At 49.4% G+C, this 19,228-nt stretch overlaps 1 protein-coding gene across 2 annotated transcripts in view; it reads right to left on the reverse strand.

The window, feature by feature from the left end:
- Positions 1–19,228, reverse strand: part of MYO1A (myosin IA) — a 331,231-nt gene that overhangs the window by 15,893 nt on the left and 296,110 nt on the right. For both annotated transcript variants that reach the window (XM_069653548.1, XM_069653550.1), the window contains exons 26-28: positions 15,494–15,626; positions 14,747–14,899; positions 1,315–1,442 (exon numbers count right to left, since the gene is read on the reverse strand). In XM_069653548.1, the coding sequence (XP_069509649.1) occupies positions 1,315–1,442; positions 14,747–14,899; positions 15,494–15,626 (414 nt within the window). The remainder of the gene's footprint in view (positions 1–1,314; positions 1,443–14,746; positions 14,900–15,493; positions 15,627–19,228) is intronic.

The raw sequence follows: 19,228 nt of genomic DNA on the forward strand, positions 1-19,228 counted from the left end.
GGCTTGACACAGAGAACAAGAAAATCAAGGTTTGCTTGGTTTAAACATAAGTGCAAAGTTAATTAAAAGGCACCCGGAAGAGAAGACAGTGGATGGAACTTGATGGAAAAGCTGCCTATGGTTGGAATGCTGGGGTCCGGCTATTGGAGAAGGCGTGAGTTGCCAGGGGTGTGATGAAGGACTTCACATTATAAATTCTTCCGCAGGAGTAGATTTCCCAACAAGTTGGGAAGAGGGAAGAGCCAATGGATAACAGAGCATCTAGGATTACACACGTTCCTATGAGACTCACATGGAGCTTTAGGGGCGTTTTCGGTTCCTGTCATAAATATACCCCAGAGTGAAGGCACCAAGGACTGCTCTTGTTGTCAGTCTCTCCCGCCCATGCTCCTTCATTGCAACCTACAGGCTCTGGTACCTCTCGACATTCCGCCAATGTGCAGATGCCCGGTATTTCAGAAGGCAGCCCACCGTCCTCGTGGCCCATATCCAGGACCCGTACACATCCCTTAGACATACCTGCAGCCACATAAAGCTGATAACAGATGGTGACCAGGTGGCACCATGGCATCCCTACCCTATATTCCCATTCCAAGGGTTCTCACGTGACAAATGTAGTGCATTCTGGGAGTTATAATCTTCATCACCTGCCGTTGAACAAAGTGTGTTCAAGATCCATCTACTAAAAATGTGGGTGCATTGTATTGAGCCATCTGGACCAAATCACCATTGATTGTGAAAAGAAGACTGCAACCAGATATGGTCAGGCGTGCAGAGGCGTTGCTAAGGGGGTGGGGGACTGAGGGGCCTATAGCCCCGGGTCTTTTGGTTGTAGCCCCGGATAGAAGCTCAGGGACTACAACCAAAAGGCTTGCTAGCCCGGAATCCCACCAGTCCTGACATGAGCGTAGCCCCTGATCTTTTCCAGACCGAGCAACCCCCCTGCAAGCCTGTATCTCAATTCCTCGTGGATCCCTTTGTCATAAAACTGCAAAGCCCTCCAATGGGGTGCCATGATGAGAGACACTCCATGGGAAGTCCTGTCCTGGGGGAACCTTCCATGTGTCCTTTGGGGGTCGTTTTAAGGATGCCAAAAAACCAGTGTTTCTTTGAACAGGGATCGCTGTGGTTTAAGGATCAGAAGCACAAACAAAAAGGCGTGCTACTAAATGTGGATGTCTGGATCTGACCTGAGAGAAATCTAGCCCCAAATAACCCCCGCCATGCTGACACGCACCACCCAAGTGCTCATGCACGCTAGGCCGGCATGTCTGCCATCGTGCGCACAGGGGGCCTGCACGATTGAGGACTTACTCGTCAGAGATGTGGATGTTGAGCTTCTGCTTGGTGGTCTCGAGAACCGTCTGGTGGAGCCTGGTGAGGACCTCGATCACATGGTCGCTGACGAGGATGAAGTCCCCCTTGGATCCCACTGCAGAGGTCTGACAGAAAAGCACGGAGAACAGGGGTCAGTTTATTGTGCCGGAAACACGTTGCAGTGCAATGTTTTAAATACAATGGGCTTTCAGACAAAAGCAATAGAATATCAGTGGGAGGTCTTGATGCCAATATCACAGAATTGGCTGGAGTCAAAACTAGAGGTAAGTGATGGCTACTGCTGTCTCCAAACCCATCCTTTTGGGCCTCAACCTCACCTGCTAATTCCTGGGCCAAGCTTTACCTCTGGCAGCAGCTGCCTTAAACAGAAAAACACAGACTTTGACAGCATAAGATACCACAGTACTGCATAGGAGTCCTCCAGAAATAGGCACAGTCCTCCAGATGTTACCCTAATTACTGGACACAGTCCTTCAAGTGAGGTGGATTAGTGATTTCAGAATAAGTGGCAGGCGGGTCTATTCATGAAGCTCGGGGTACCCCTCTTCTCAACCCCTCCTGCGGTGCTACCTTACTAAATATGATATGCAGAGGTGCACCTGAACAGCTCATCAGGTACAGTATGCCATAACCAGATTCCTTTCGTGATGGCTTATTTGGGTTTTTGGCACAATCATGATGTGTCAAAAGCAGGGATGTCATTTCACCAAAATGCCTAGGGTAGTGGAAGTGACATCACACGACCCTTGACTTCTGATGATTCGACCCCACCCCAAAGTGTTATTGCAGGAGTGATGGAACACGACCTTTCACCCTTGACAAAACATGAAGTGGCATCACATAGCTTTGTTCCTAAGTGCACTAAACAAATGGTTACGATATCACTATGTGATATACATTTCATACAAGAATGGATCGCCATATGTATCGTTAAGATCAGTGTGTATAGGCTCATATTACCAAATTACTGTGTAGGCAAGCAGATGTCCATGATCAAATGATGATGTGTTATTATATAGCACTTACGCTTAAGCAATTTATATAGAAAAAATATACACCCAATATCACCCAACCTGTGTTGGTACTCTTTTATTGACCTCAGAAGGATGAAAGGCTGAGTTGAGGCGTTTAAGAACTGACTAAATTAGTGACTCGCCCCCTGAAGTGTGCCTGAAATAAACCTTTAATGAGTCTAGCAATTATTGTAGAGAATTCCAGAAAAACACATTATTTGGTATTCCTATTCTTTCTTATTTAGGGTCACTGCTAAAAGTGTTAGACTTGTGGAAAACCTGTTCATTTTTATTTTTTTTAAGAGGCCTGAACAAGAGAGCCAGCCACTCCAGAAGCAAAGAGCCACATGGCGCTGGCTGCAGGCCGGGTGCAGGCACTAAAAAAAAAGCACTTTTTTCACTTTAATTTAATTTAATTTAATATTTATTGTGCTATAGTTTAAACTATAAACTTTACACAAATTTAACATAACTAACATGATAAAAATACTAACATACTTCAAATACAATTTTTAAATATACATGAATTGCAATACAAAATACTATTTTAAAACAAATAATTCATATTATTCACAGATATATATAAATTTCATACCTTCTGTATAAGAATTATTTTCATAAAACCTATTCCTCTACAGAGTTATACTCAATCTTATTTCAATTTGCAACCAAATAGTATACAGAGCTATTAAGAGACGTAGACTGTTGGAGTTGAGGCAATGATGCCAAAACAGAGCTTCCCCAATATATGTAGTTTCATGCACATAACTGCCAAGAAGGGGAGTAAAAGTGCCAACCATCTCCGAACACTCAGTCAGCAAATGTTTTGCAGTCTCCAAATGCTTATGCACTTTACATAATCGGCAGATGCGTTCCTCGACAGCCATGCTGTCTTTTCTCCCCGTTTTTCACTTTTATTTGTAGGAGTAGCAAGGGAGACGACAGGGGTAGCAAGGGAAACCTCAGGGGTTGCAGCTGCGACTGCTGGCGACTCCTAAATGACGTCCCTGGTCAAAAGGCCATCTTTCCTATTTTAGCGCCACACCACCTTTGACTAAATTATTGTTAAGTTAGGTGATTTTATGAAGACGCCGTTCCCCAGACGGCGCCATAACCAGAGGAACAACTGTGCCGTGTGGAAAACAAGAGCATTGAGATGGCTGCTAAGGCTGAGATGAGAGGAGATAGGTCTCCCTGAGTTCGAGTCACGTGTCCCTAGATGCACGCGAGCCCCGCCAGTGTGCCCTCTCCTTACGCGAGAGCTGCCGGTCGGACGCGCGCTGCTGATCAGAGGAGCCGCCTGGGGACGTTTTGCTGTTCTCTCTTTGACAGCCAGCGGAATGCCTGTCCATAGACTGTTGGATGGATGAGACAGAGGGCCGTGGACTGGATGACCTGCTCTCGAGGGAGGTACTGCGGCTGGCGAGAAGTTGAGTAGGCAGGGAATGGGCTCTCTTTGGCCGTGTATTTGGCCAGGCCCGGATAGAGCTCTGTTGAGGAGACCAAGGCCGGAGTGGCAGTGATTCCTGGCGGCGTGTCTAAAATGCAGGGTCCGCAACAGGAGCCAGCCAGCGCTAGTCAATGAGCCAGCGCTTGCCGGGTCCGAGATCCGGCATCAGATGCCTAGCCGAATCTCGGGACCCGTCCTGCCCACAGCTTCGCAGAGGGAAGCAGGGAGGTCGGTGATCTAATCTGGCCTGAAAGGGACACCACGGGAATCAACAGTCCATGGGTATCACTGGTGTGGGGGCCATCACTGTTGAAAGTAGGCTATCTACATGCTGGGCACACTATTATTATCCAAATGTGCATTCTACACTTTCATAGAAAAAAAGGCAATTCAAAACTCAAAAAGGCTGCTTGAAATCACTACTTAATTAGTTTTCTTTGAAATGTGTTTATTTTTGTCGGAATACCACATACATTTGTGTGCCCCTTCCTTTGTGTTGTATCACAGGTTATATTTATAAAAATGTTATATGTTTGTCAAACTGGTTAATCACAAATAAATGCTTCTGTTGTGCTGACAGCAGTTATTATGAAATTAAACTCTGGGTTTATGGGTGACAACTTTTGATTTTCACAACAGGGGCAGAAATACCCCCACCTCCGCCCTGAATATAAGCAAGCAACCAGCCCAACCCGTCCCCTGGATTAACACATTTTATAGCACTTGTTTTATTTTAAGGAATTGCAAAAAGTCATACGATTAACAACCAGTTTTGAATATGTAACATCTCAGCAATGGACTCTCAACCTGCTGAGCTACCCTGGTAGCCTTCTACGGTAGAGTGTGTCTATGGATCCCTTAATGTACTAAAAAACACTGCATTACCAACAGTATTTTGGGTGCACCACGCCATAGAAGCGAGTTAAAGTGGAATTGGTGCACAGTTTTGAGTTCGGAAAGAAGCATCAGCAAAGAAATTGCACCATTTTTAAACTATTAATTTGAACACTTGCTTTGGGCGGAGTCCAAATGCCAGCTCCGCCTCCCCGGTACTCCACCCCCTCAGAACTTCACCCCCTCCTCCAAACTCCACACCAGCCCTTGTGAGATCCCCATTTCCACCACTGGAGCCAGCAGATGTGAGCGCTCACGTGGGGTGAGGGATAATGACCCAGTAATTGTCCAGATTCCATAGTGGCAGGATCTGGAAAGAAATCTGGGGTGCCAAGATGGATACTATGCCCCAACATGATGACCCACATCTTTTTGGGGGTTTACCTTTGGCATTTTCAGCTCTGAAGGATGTATGTGGGGCAGTAAGAGATGTCTAACTGTAGCCCCATCATCGCCTGGCTGCATGGGCGTAGGACATGGGGGGGACAGGGGGACAAATCCCCCACACAATTGTAAGTGGGGGGGATGTAATGTCATTTATCCCCCCCAGAATATGTTTGGTGTGTAGTGCAGGGATCTGTTTTTGAAGTGGGGGAGGGGCAGCAGCCCTCTCCCCCCACCCCCAAAGCATGGGGGCAATACCCTAGGGGCAGATAGGTGATCATCTGCCCCCAGGGAAGGGGGCGAACAAAAAAAAATATATATTATTTTTAAACGTAGTTTTGGGTGGGGGTGGCTGCGGGTGGGGCCGCTAACCACCAGGGATTTTTGCAAGGGGGTGGCCCTCTCCCCCCACCCTAAGTGGATGGGGGCACCTTATGTAGACCTTCCTGGGGGCAGAGTTCTGCCCCTAGGAAGGGGTACATGAGATGCCCCCATCCATTTGGGGTGGGGGGAGAGGCCACTGCAAAGATTGGCAGAGCCACCCCTCCCAAGCCTGGGGCAGTATGTTTTGAACCCCCGGGGGGCAGATGGCCACACACATGTGCCCATCTGCCCCTAGGGAAGGGGCAAAACAAAAATATATATTATAACTTGTTTTGGGTGGGGGTGGGGAGGCCCGGGGGCCCACTAGACCACCAGGATTTTTTGTGTTTCAAAGGGGTGGTGGCCCTCTCCCCTCCACCCTAGGTGGATGAGGGGGCACCTTATGTAGCCCTCCCTTGGGGCAGATTTCTGCCCCTAGAAAGGGGTACATGAGATGCCCCCATCCATTTTGGGTGGAGGGAGAGGCCACTGTAAATATTGGCAGAACCAACCCCCAAGATTGGGGCAGTATGTTTTGCCCCCCGGGGGCAGATGGCCACACATCTCTAGGGGCAATGTACCCATTTGCCCCTAGAGAAGGAGAAAAAAAAATAATTATTATAGCTTGTTTGGGGTTGGGGGCCCGGTGGGGCCCACTAGACCACCAGGATTTTTTTGTGTTTGAAAGGGGACCCTCTCCCCCCAACCTAAGTGGATGGGGGGGCACCTTATGTAGCCCTCCGTGGGGGCAGATTTCTGCCCCTAGGAAGTGGTACATGAGATGCCCCCCATCCATTTGGGGTGGGGGGAGAGGCTACTGCAAATATTGTCAGAGCCACCCCCCCAAGCCTGGGGCAGTACGTTTTGCCCCCCTGGGGGCAGATGGCCACACGCATGTGCCCATCTGCCCCTAGGGAAGGGGATAAACAAAAAATATATTATAACTTGTTTTGGGGCGGGGTTGGTGGGTCAGGGGGGACCCACTAGACCACCAGGATTTTTTTTTGTGTTTGAAAGGGGGGATGGCCCTCTCTCCCCACCCTGAGTGGATGGGGGCACCTTATGTAGCCCTCCCTGGGGGCAGATTTCTGCCCCTAGGAAGGGGTACATGAGATGCCCCCCTTCCATTTGAGGTTAGGGGGAAAGGCCACTGCAAATATTGCAGATCCAGCCCCCAAGCCTGGGGCAGTAAGTTTTGCCCCGCCCGGGGGCAGATGGCCACACACATGTGCCCATCTGCCCCTAGGAAAGGGGCACAACTAAAATAAAACAAATTATAACTTGTTTTGGGTGGGTGTGGGGAGCCACTGAACCACCGTGGATGTTATTAGTGGAAAGGGGGTGGCCCTCTCCCCCCACCCCAAATGGATGGGGGGCATCTCATGTAGCCCTCCCTGGGGGCAGATTGCTAGATTGGGGTTATCAGTGGGTTAGCCTTTTCCCTTTGCGCCCAGGTAGGTGCACCCACACATATGAGGTACAGTTTTCGTCGGGACACCTGTGGGAACGCGGGAAGGTAGGACATCTGTTATTGGCGGCGTGCTTCGGTGGGTGGGCAGAGGGAAATGTCTCTGAAATTTGGTGGAAAAAACAAAATTTTCAGACATTTCACTATGGACACCCACTGAAACACGCTGCCAACAACACATGTCCTACCATCCTGCGTTCCCACAGGTGTCTCAACAAAAACGGTACATCACATGTGTGAGTGCACCTACCTGGGTGCAAAGGGAAAAGGCTAACCCACTGGTAACCCCAAGCTTTTCGGCAGAGCAGATTTTGCTCATGTGGACGACATACAGATTTGGCCTATGGTGTGAAGCCACCAAGGAAAACAGGGAACCTCATGCATTTCGAAAAAGAGGACACCAGTGGGAATCCACAGAGGTCTGACTTGCGCGAATTGCCCCAATATTTATTACCCACAATCCCTGGCAAAGTCCGAAACATTACGACCGCCTACATTTGGGGAAAAAAGGGGCCAAATTTGGCAGAGATATCTTATGTAACATAAAAGTTACAAGGGATTGAATGGCGACATACCGGAATCACCAAAAAAGCCCTTAGCAGAAATAACCATGGCAGTTAAGGGGTTAAGATGGTAAAGCCCCAGAAGAGATATAATTTGTAAGGTAGCTCAGTGAGTTAATGCTCCAAATGCAGATTGTGCACAGGAATATGTAACACCTGTGTTTAGCACCTGGCTTAATCTTCCGGTGGGACAATATGCAGAGTGAATGCATTCAGCTTCTGATGCAACACTTCATTTTCCAGGTCAATTGGTTCAGTAAAAGTGTTGGAAAACACTATTACTGTTGCTTTTTCTAATTGGCCAGATTTTCGTGCATTTTCTGGTCAGAGTTCGGGAGCCGAGTGGACACACCAGGACCACTTGTATTTCCCGCTCCACCAGACAAATGCAGCCTTACTGCCAGCATGGATTCTCATGCTGGAAATAAGGAAAGGTATTCCTCTGGGATCTCCTTGGAAATTAAACCTTGTAAAAGCAGGCGGAGTCCAGAGGAAGCCATTGTCAATTCCGCCAGCAATCACTAATTGCGCGAGGTATTTACACTCTTCCAGAGTGGAAAAGCAATGTGATTTCACCTGCCTTTTACACTAAAATCTTCCATTTGTGGCGGAAAAGTAAAAACTTGCGCCAATGGAAGTGGTCCACTCCATGCAGTTTACTTTGCGCCTTGATGCTTGTGGGTTTTCATGATGCTACACGTGTAATAAATAAATAAATACATTTAACATGACCCCAGATAAATGGCAATTCGTGAACAGAATGAGTGAGCATGGCATGTCGCTGGTAAGAGGGTGTCCTGTGCTTCTTTGGTGTCTTGGCAAATGCCCTTAATTGCCATCTCACATAAAACAGGTGCTTAAACCCATCAGTGTGGATTGCGCAATAATAAGTCGACAGAGGTATATCAAATGGTCAATTTAGCTCTTTGGGTGACATTGTCAAAGTGAGAGAATGTTGCCCAGCATGTGCCACTTTCTCTGCGGAGTGAATTGTGCCCACCCCGAGGAAGAAGTGTGAAAAACCCACAAGGGCACTGTGCCCTGCTCTTTCTGTGTGTGTCTTCTCCACAGGGCAACAGATCCCAACTCAAAAATGGGTAAGTCTCAGGTGGCAAGCCTGTACCCTAGTTGATGTGGCAAAGGATTCCAGACTTCCGAGGCTGATAACATTAGTAGCATTGAGTTACATGCCATCTGACAGGTATGTGTGATAAAGTCGCAAAGCAGAGCTGTTAGTGGGCTAAAGCAATGTCTGCCCACCCTCAAAGGGTACGTACGACCAAAAGTAATAGGCCCCTCCCCCCATCATGGCTGTAAGGGCCAGGCTCCAAACCAGGGCAAGAATGCCCTTCAATCATCCATGCCCACGAGTAGGGTACCCCTCGTGCTCCAATAACCCTGTTGAGCAACCACTGTGCTTTCCAGGTGATACTAACATTATTTAAAGCCAGAAGTCTAAAAGGTAATCGCTTAATTGCAGCTGGAAATTAGCTCCTGGCGTGATCAAAATGCCTTAACCAAGTGTGACATCATCCCCTTCATTTATAAGCAATATGTGTGTTCTCGCGTTTCTTCATCCACTGAATTACTGTTAGAAACAAAGGCAAGAGTTGTGTCTCTTGTGTAGGCATTAGGAAGGCAGTTACCAGCCTCTAGCATAATATGCCCATGTTCTTCCAATATTGGCTAGCTTTTGCCCTCTTATGGCCAGGTAGAACCATTATGGCAGTGACTGGCAAATGCCTTTCCCCGGCAGACAGTAAAGCAGAAATAAGAGGCCAATTCAAGACACGGAACAAACAGAAGTTAAGACAGACTGCAGCTGCCTTTGCTGTGTTAGGGAGAATATGTTGAGTGTTCAAGCAAGGAGGTATGTATTAAGCAAGCAAGCAGTGAGACAAACAAGGGAGCGGCAAAGAAAGGCCAGAGGGGCTCTTTGAATAGTGTAACAGGGCAGAGGACCCATGCTCTGCCGCCCTAGTAACATATGAGAGAATCAAATAGATCGGGCTTTGCAGCAAATCTTAAACGAGAAAGGAACTGAGTCCAGCTCTACATTCAGAATAACAAAGGCAAAGAAAGGCTAGGCTCCAAAGCCAGCATGAGATGGAATATGAGGGACCAGACTCATTGTGAGAGGCTGGCCCGGCCCTCACAGGGGCGCTATAGCGGGCTGCCCCTCTGGCCACCCCCCCTGGGTCCACATACACCCCACCTACTAGGCATCCCCTGGGTCTGACGCATCCAGCCGCGGACCTGGGGAGTGCTTATAAGGGGGTGGGCTTGCAATCGCTCATCCTCCTTGTTTGCTGTACCCCCCCCCAGCCTCCGGAGGACAGTCAAAGCAGCAACATCACACACCTGGTCCCTCTACTCCAATAACAGGGCTTACTCAGAGGTACAAGCAAGATTTCCTCTTTCTTTGAAACCCCCATCCTTTCATTCCAAGAGACACACACGTCTCCTTGCCCCACACAAAAAAGGTAGCAACTTGCAGTTGGTAGAAAAGGCTTCAAATCCTTTATTTGGCAGGAATCCACTTACAGGTGATCTGCCTCTTAACAAGCTGGCGTCCTAGCTGTGGCCCACTGGAAGTAATTGCTATTTCCTCTCTCTTACCATGAGCTCATAGCCAGATGACAAATCCAGAAATGCAACATATAGAGACATGTTCTTTGCTGCTGCATCCTTTAATTTTCTTCTCTTTTCTTTTCTTTTTTCTCTTGTTTTATACATTGATGATATTTGTAATTTAATACGTACTGCTACTTTAATTTTAATTTTGGGAAAAGTCGAGTTCTTTGACTAAAACACAATAAATAAATAGAAAAAGCAAAGTCCCCAAGGAGTCCCCTGTCCCCCCAGATTTTATGTGTCTCCTACGCCCCTGCCTGGCTGCCAAGCGCATACGCCTTAGGATTCAGCCCCTCAGGAAAGAAGGATGTGCAAGGCTGAAGATACATGTGGAAGAAAAGAGGGTGTAAGGCTGATCCCTGGGGGACACCACATGCCTGAGGCGTAGGTAGGCACAGGATGCCTTATAGGCAAGGCCCGTCAATCAGGTTGCTCAGTTTGCTACTTCAAGCTGTAGCGAGATCTGTGTGTCCTGGTGACAAAAAGTACCCCCTCCCAACATGGAACGGATGAAAGTATTAAAATGCAGGAGCGCATATTGTTGTATGGAACCATTGTGTAGATTCAGTAAAACCTCTTCTTATCAGCCCCACCCCCCTTGCGCTGTCCGTGGCTGAGTGGGCGCTAATGAAGAGGCCCTTCTTTCCCACACAGAAGTATTCCGCGCCGGTGCCACTGCGCACAGGGGGGGGGGGTGGTCTAATAGCCAGCACATTACACGACGTTTTCAGTCTTGCCAATTCTTTAAGCAGGCAAAAATGTATTACAATGCAACAAATGTTTAGTCATTTCATTTCCGTTACACGTACAGACTAATTCTTCCTGCTGCCAGCCTTCCGTGTCTCTCCACCCCCCACCATCCCCCACGGGGCCCCGAACGGCCCCTTCTTTAGGACGCGCAGGCGCCATTCTGCCTTGATTATGTCGTTCTCTCCTTCCCACGAATAATCCATGTTTCTTAGAGTGTTTGCGCGGGGAGACGGAACGGCAATGCTATTGATCAGATATGTAGCGAGGTCTCTGTCATTGCTTCGAACCCATAGCATCGACAGACCCATGCATCTAATCATCGATGCATCTAATCATCGAATGCATGTTTTTGTAAGCTAAAGGGTTTCTTTTTATTCTAATGGGGTTTAAAGGGTAAAAAGGGGAGTTGGGGGGACCCCCCATTAAAAAAGTAATACAAAAATGCATTCAATGCACTTTTTTTCGATGCATTTTTTTTAGATGGATTGGTCTGTCAATGCTATGGATGTCGATGGAACGACTAGCGATATTGTGAAGGACACACGTCACACACTTACATGGACAACGAGTGCCTCACTTCAAGGGTGGCTTTGTGCTCATTTATGAAGGCTGCACCTGAAAGCTGCGCATGTGTAAGGGGCCGGGCACACATCTTCCCGGAAGGTGGGAGCATGTCTTCTCAGATGCACATGTGCCAGGAGGGTAAGATCGCATCTGTAAGGACGCAGATGCACATCTGCCAGGAAAGAAAGTATACATCTGTAAGGATTCAGATGCACATCCACCTGGACAGTAAGAGCACATCTGTAAGGACTCGGGTGCACAGCTACCAGGAGAGCAAGAGCACATCTGTATTGCCTCAGATGCCCATCTGTAAGCACTACGGTGCACATCTGTATCGACTCAGATGCACATCTGCCAGGACAGTAAGATCACATCTGTAAGGATGCAGATGCGCATCTGGCAGGAGAGTAAGAATTAATCTGTAAGGAGGCGGATGCACACCTGTCAGGAAAGAAAGTGCACATTTGTAAGGACTCCGATGCACATCTACCAGAATAGTTAGATCACATCTGTAAGGACTCAGGTGCATATCTGCCAGGAAAGAAAGTATACTTCTGTAAGGATTCAGATGCACATCTGCCAGGAGAGTAAAAGCACATCTGTAGGAAAGAGGAAGCACAATTGCAGAGACAGATGCAAAGCTATAATGCAATCGGTAGAAAAGCACATCTGTGAGATGGGCACTGCACATCTGCAATGAGAGCAGTGTCACATCTTGAAGAAGAGGGAGAGAGCATCCTTATATTTGGTGCATGTGAATCTTTTAGGGCGGGGGGGTGGCAATCATTATCCACAGTGTGTGGCCATTGGTAAGTGCATCAGTCCCACATGTGTGAGATGGGGTGCGCATCTCTAAAGTGAGGGAGCACATCTGTATGGAGAGTGCACCTCTGTAAGCAGGGAAAGTGCACACCTGTGAGTCCTTCGGGTATAAGCGCATTACGGTTTATGATTCGTGTAGAAGTTTACAACCATTCAAATACTTCCAATTAAATGCAGGCATCAGGCTGGCGCTCAGGCACAATACAGTCTAGAAGAATGCCACAGGCAAAAAGCAGGCGTTAAAATCACCATGGCGCTAAGGGACCTTGTAATCAGGCGTTAAGGGTCGGCGCCGTTTACGGCGCCGTTAACCCCTTAACGCCTGACTCGTAATGAGGCCCAGTGTGCCCAAAAGCACAGCTGTTTTTGTATAAGTTTGGGTGTTGTGTATATGCTAAGTGAAAGAAATAAAATGCCTACGGCCAGTATTTTGTCCAGGCCAAAAAACTGTATTTATTCCAAGATAGGAGGTAGGAACCAGGAGCCTGGGTGGGGGATGGGGGGCACACTACTCAGCCTAAACTCCTGCAGCATAGCAGGGAAAGAGCCCCGGGAGAGATATTCCTTCCTGGCGTTGGCTGTACTCACGACCTCACATTCTACTTTTACACAATCCATTCTTGACTCATACCCTTGGGCAGCACTGGCGGCCCCTGAAGGAGTCTCCCAGCGTGCGTGTTTCGAGCCAGTCATTGCAAGCCCAGGCAAGGTAACTTCCGTGCTACAGGAGTCAGGGCGAGCGCATCTGTAGCCGTGCACACCCCATGCCCCACTTCTAGCACTGCGAGTCTCGCGCCTGCACACTCCCACACTAGTGCCCGACTGGCTCTGCCTGTTGCACTGGCACGTCTCCTTGCCCCATCCGCCAATGTCTTTTTCCAATACTCGCTGTGCCCTCTTCCCCCCACCCCTTTCAAGGCCTTTCTGCTTTTTCTCCAGAAACCACGGTGTGGACACCCCTGGCAGGGACAGAATACGCCAGCACAAGGGCAAGCCTCTGCGCTTTGAAACCACCACACTGGCGATTTGGCGCAGTATGAAAGCTTTCTAGCATAGCATAACTTGTTTAATGACAGCAGGTGCGCATGATGCGATAGAACATAACATGCGCATCTGGCAGGAGTGGGTAGCCGCCAGCCAGAAGGAAAGCTGGTACACACCTCGAGTGCAGAGTGCACACACCGGTAAGAACATTGGCTGCACAACTGGACGGGTCAGATGTGTACATCTGGAAGCAAAGAAGGTTCAAATCTTTAGGGAAAGGTAATGTATACACATCTCAGGAGGATAGCTCAGGGGCAACGTGCTCGCCTTGGAAGCAAGACGACACGGAGCACCGCAGGTCCGATCCCCGGGTCCGCGCTTAGAAACTTCTGGGTATTAAGCACGTTATAAATAACCTATCATATCATATCTGTAAAGGGGCGCAGTTCAAGGCTATCGGGTGGCCCCGGACAGGAGAGCTGGGTGCACCCATGCAAGAAAAGCGATGCACCTCTGCTAGGAGAGTGAGTGAGTGCCTCCTGATAGGAAAGCGGGTGCACCCCGGTAAGGAGAGGGGATGTACCCCTGATAGGAGTGTGGGTGTACCACTGATAGGAGAGTGGGTGCACCCCTGTAAGGAGAGTGGATGTCCCCTGATAGGAGAGTGGGTGCACCCCTGTGAGGAGAGTGGATGCCCCCTGATAGGAGAGTGGGTGCACCCCTGTAGGGAGAGTGGATGTTCCCCTGATAGGAGAGTGCGTGCACCCCTGTAAGGAGAGTGGATGCCCCCTGATAGGAGAGTGGGTGCACCCCTGTAGGGAGAGTGGATGTTCCCCTGATAGGAGAGTGGGTGCACCCCTGTAAGGAGAGTGGATGTTCCCCTGATAGGAGAGTGGGTGCACCCCTTTAAGGACAGCAGTGTACCTCTGATAGGCGAGTGAGTGCCCCCTGATAGGAGAGTGGCTGCACCCCTGTGAGGAGAGTGGATGTCCCCTGATAGGAGAGTGCGTGCACCCCTGTAAGGAGAGTGGATGTCCCCTGATAGGAGAGTGGGTGCACCCCTGTAAGGATAGTGGATGTTCCCCTGATAGGAGAGTGGGTGCACCCCTTTAAGGACAGCAGTGTACCTCTGATAGGCGAGTGAGTGACCCCTGATAGGAGAGTGGGTGCACCCCTGTGAGGAGAGTGGATGTACCCTGATAGGAGAGTGGATGTTCCCCTGATAGGAGAGTGGGTGCACCCCTTTAAGGACAGCAGTGTACCTCTGATAGGCGAGTGAGTGCCCCCTGATAGGAGAGTGGGTGCACCCCTGTAAGGAGAGTGGATGTCCCCTGATAGGAGAGTGGGTGCACCCCTGCAAGGAGAGCAGTGCACCTCTGATAGACGAGTAAGTGCCCCCTGATAGGACGGCGGATGCACCCCAGTAAGGCCAGTATGTGCCCCAGTTTATTCCTGGGGGAGCGGGGTGCACCTCTGTATTGCACCAGCGTGCGTCCCTGGCACCTCGCATACCGCATACCTCTGTGAGATGAATGGTGAAGAGCCCGTCACTGTACTTGCTGACGGACACACTGGCGATGTCGGCGAGGTTAATGGAGGCCTTCGGATGCGCGTTCTTTGCGTCGGCGAGGATGACCTGAGTGCTCGTCAGCAAGAGCAACTTCGGCGTGGCCTGCAAGAAACCAAGAGCACGAGACAGTTATTAGGTCTAGAGGTGGACAGTGCCCACCCTCCCTCCCACTGGGGACTCAGTGGCCCTGCCAAACGAAACGGGGACCCATCTAAATGGCTGCTTAATAGGACACCGTCTCAATAACATCACCACGATAGGTACCCCAGTTATTAGTCTCAGTGGAGAGGCCAAAGACTGAATGGGCATGAGTGGCCATCCTATCCCCCTACATGGAGAGGCCGTCCAACGATATCTGGGGCAATATTGGAAACAGCCGGGAGTAGATTGGCGCCACATGACGTCGTATGGCAATGTAATGGCCCTGCTATAACCGCTCTTCATTTATACAAATGGATAGTGTCTAACCGTGGTTCGGCCTCGAGGCGCTGAGGTCTGGCTGGAGGGGCACTGGTGAAGCCGCAGAAAGGCAGAGGGACAGAATCTTTCTATGCGACTGAAGACCACTCCTCATTGCCTGTGCTAAACTAAATGCTGTCTTAAAGAGAGGCCACGGATGATTAATGCCCCCCGGACCCACTCCGGTAAGAGCCCCCTCTCCCCCATGAGGCACACTGCGTACACATTTCATCTCACCTTGCCGTCGCTGCGGTTGACCTTGCGCACATTGTCTGCCAGCACAACCTTCCCCTGGAGGCCGCTGCCCAGCTTCTGATATTTCGGATTTTTCTGAATTCCCAAATATTCCCCATTGAAGGGCACCGAGACACTGTGGAAGCAAAGACGGACACACAGCTGTGACTCGAGAGAGGGACCCTTCTTAGCAGGGGGCAACTAGGCAAATATTGTGGGGGCTGGTGGGAGGTAGCTTCAGAGACTAGGGGTGGGCAAACTTACGTGTGTGGCGGCAGCTAACTTCTTTCACGTCCTAAATAGACTTTCCTGGTGAAGCTTCAATGTTTAAAGCAGTTAACTCTCTCCTTCACGTCCGAAAGCACACTCTTAAGGACTGCAGTGAGAATGAGTTGTACTTGAAGGTCAGGGAAGTGATTGTAAGAGGAGCTGGTACTTGCAGGTCAGGGGAGTGATTGTAAGGGGAGATGTACTTGCAGGTCAGGGGAGTGATTGTAAGGGAGCTGGTACTTGCAGGTCAGGGGAGTGATTGTAAGGGGAGATGTACTTGCAGGTCAGGGGACTGATTGTAAGGGGTGCTGGTACTTGCAGGTCAGTGGAGCGATTTTAAGGGGTGCTGGTACCTGCAGGTCAGGGGAGTGATTGTAAGGGGTGCTGATACTTACAGGTCAGGGGAGCGATTGTAAGGGGTGCTTGTACTTGCAGGTCAGGGGACTGATTGTAAGGGGTGCTGGTACTTGCAGGTCAGGGGAGTGATTGTAAGGGGTGCTGGTACTTGCAGGTTAGGGGAGTGATTGTAAGGGGAGCTCCTCTTACAATCACTCCCCTGACCTGCAAGTACCAGCTCCTCTTACAATCACTCCCCTGACCTGCAAGTACCAGCACCCCATCATGATTTAAATTTCCTAAAAATGCAGATGCTAACAGTGAAATGTTTTTGTCCTGTCCTGCCCTGCCACGCTATAGTTCAGCCAGGTCAAGTCAACATAACCCAACATTTCGGGTGCCAAGGGTCATTGTGCCACTGCTTTCTAGGGTGTGTTTGCTATGCCCCATTTATAAACCACACTGTATACGACATGCAGGGCTTCGTGGCACTGACAGATTTCTGCAATGTGTTGTGAGGCGTACGACAAGGCACTTTGGAAACGTGTGTTGAGTTTTCCCTTCGTGGTGGTCCCTGCAGGAAATAATGGGGTCCCAACACACTGTGTGGACAGTCTGCGTCTAGATGCAGTATTTGTGAGAACTGTTGTTGGCTGTAGAGTGTGCTAAATGCTTCAGATCAGGGCCTGCTGCTGAAAGTCTACACCACATGGTCCACCACTTTCCACCTGCCTAAATGCGTACTGTCTGTCGATGTGTGGGCCCGGTTTCTGTGACTGTGAACTCGTTGGTGGATGCCGATCGCAGGGCGTGACTCAGCTTGTGAAGTTGAGCCTCGCTGGTGCTTGGCAGCCTCTGTCACATCACGCACCCTGTGGTGAGATTGGGTGTGCGTGTGCAGCGGGAAGCATATTCAATGCCAAATGACATATACGGCTATGACGTGTGCTTGCAGAGATGCACAAAAATTACACTCTCAGGGTTGTCCAACACCAGGAGAGCCAGGGGTTTTCAGGATATCTATCTCTCGTTAATATTCATGAGAACACATTTGTATACATTTTAGAATCGTTGTAGGCAAATTATCAGGAATATTAATGAGGAGTATCCTGAAAAATCTAAAATTAGTCTTGAGTGGGTACCTTCCCAAAAACAGGTCATTTAGCCGTGTTGGTTCTCAAAGAGGGGCGCCTATGGACTATTTTTTGATCGTCTAAGGGACTTAGGTTTAGTCACCCTAAGTTTCCTAGGTTCATCCAGACGTGAATCCCTTGCTCACTGTGCTCATAGAGGCACAGCTCCACCTCACTGATGAGGCCCAACAAGGCTGAAACATGTGTCTGGGGTTGCCGTTGGTACTCGTGTTCAGAAGAGAATTGCCATAGCATTTCGATGCTGGACTGCCCATGTGGGCGGGGCAAAGACTGATATGCAAATTGATATTTTCCCTTCTGTGAAAGGTACAGTGAACTAAAGTGTGGCTGTGGACTCTTGAGTGGGTACCTTCCCAAAGAACAGGTCATTTAGCTTTTTTCGTTCTCAAAGAGGGGCGCGCCTATTGACTATTTTTTTAGTACCCTCAAAATGTAACATGTTTCGGCTTTCGAGGCCTGGAGTTGGACAACCCTGGTGCAGGAAATTCCCGCCCAGCCTGGTCGGTATCGTTATATGTTTCTGGGCAGCCGCAATCACAGGGACTCCCCACCACATTTCCCCGGGCACCCTCTGAATTTTGTATCATGCCGTTGTGTGTGACTTGTTGACAGCGAAGTAGAGTGTTTGTGGTTTTCTGTTTTCGTGTTCATGTTTTGTGACTTTCAGTCGTGTTTTGCTAGAGTTCTTAGAAAAAGCCCTTGGCCCGATTCTCAAAACAAAAGATTAGTTTTGTGTCAAATAAAGACAAACCCTGTTCTCAAAGGGCACTCGAAAGTGGACTGCACTTCCTTTGCACATTTGCCCAAATCAGAAGGGGTTTCTGCTTATTATAAACGGCACCCCCTCAATGCCATCAGCCCGTGCGTGGATGCTAGGAGACTCTATTATACCGGTGTCGGGAGGATGGCCCCATGTTAAGAAAGATTTCTTAATTGTGGCTAATTTTCCTTCCATGTGGCAACCCCTAAACTTTTTGCTGTTGTTTTCACCATGATCTAGACTTTGCCAGAGAAGTGCCGCCTTCTGCCGCACTCCTCTGGGCTGTCGCTCCATTCTTACGGGGAAACTGACATGCCCTTAAGACAGTCAGTACCGGGAAACGCTGTTTTCCGTAGTTTCTTTATCATGTTGCAGCTTTCGTGCAACATGGCACAAGAGGGCACTGTAAGCTAAGTTACTGTTCTCTTGGGTCTCTAGTCTTCTACAGGCCCTAGATACTCTCTTTGGATTGTAAATGAACGGTGCAAGTGAATCACGGACGGGATTGGTGGCAGCGATCGTTTCTTGTGTTTTTGAGCTCCTTTTGGCGTTTTAAGCGCATTTCTCACGCTTAGCCCAAAATGGTGACCTGGCTCCCAAAATGGCGAGACCACGAGGCTCTTTGTCCTGTCCGCTGACCGTCTTGCCCCCTTCACCTCCCCCGGGTCGAACCGACCCGGGGCCTTCCTTATTTGGGCATGTGCATTCCCACGAAACACAGATGCTTTCGCGGGCTTCTACAAGCCTGTGTGTGCCTCCAGGATACACATCCTGGGCACCAGAGAGTCTAGGGTGGTGTGAATGCCTGGGACCCCTGTGGTCCGTGATGAGGTCCACAGATGGTGTGAGTGTTTTATGAGCGGATCTCCCATTGGGCCCCCTCCGTTTTGGCGCAAAGGGAACTGTGGATAAGAGGGGGCTGGAAACGCCACTACCATGTCGATCTCCTGAGTTCTCACGAACAAAGGAATACAGGAGCCAAGTATCCTGCAACCACGAGGCTGAACCGAGGAATCGCTGGTGACCCGCTGAAGGACTGCTCCTCTGCACTGCTCTCGCTTTGTGAAACCCTTTCTACCTCTGATCGAACGAGAAGGCCTGTACTGGTACTTCGACCCTTGGAATAGTGGGAACAACTATTCTCGGCATCTTCACCATCTCCTGCACGTAAGCCTTCAGAAGTGTCTCTGGGCCATCCAGGAGACTGACCAGCCTACC

This window comes from Ambystoma mexicanum, chromosome 3q, assembly GCF_040938575.1.
Source record: "Ambystoma mexicanum isolate Mex_15411 chromosome 3q, UKY_AmexF1_1, whole genome shotgun sequence".
In the NCBI taxonomy this organism is placed as follows: Eukaryota; Metazoa; Chordata; class Amphibia; order Caudata; family Ambystomatidae; genus Ambystoma; species Ambystoma mexicanum.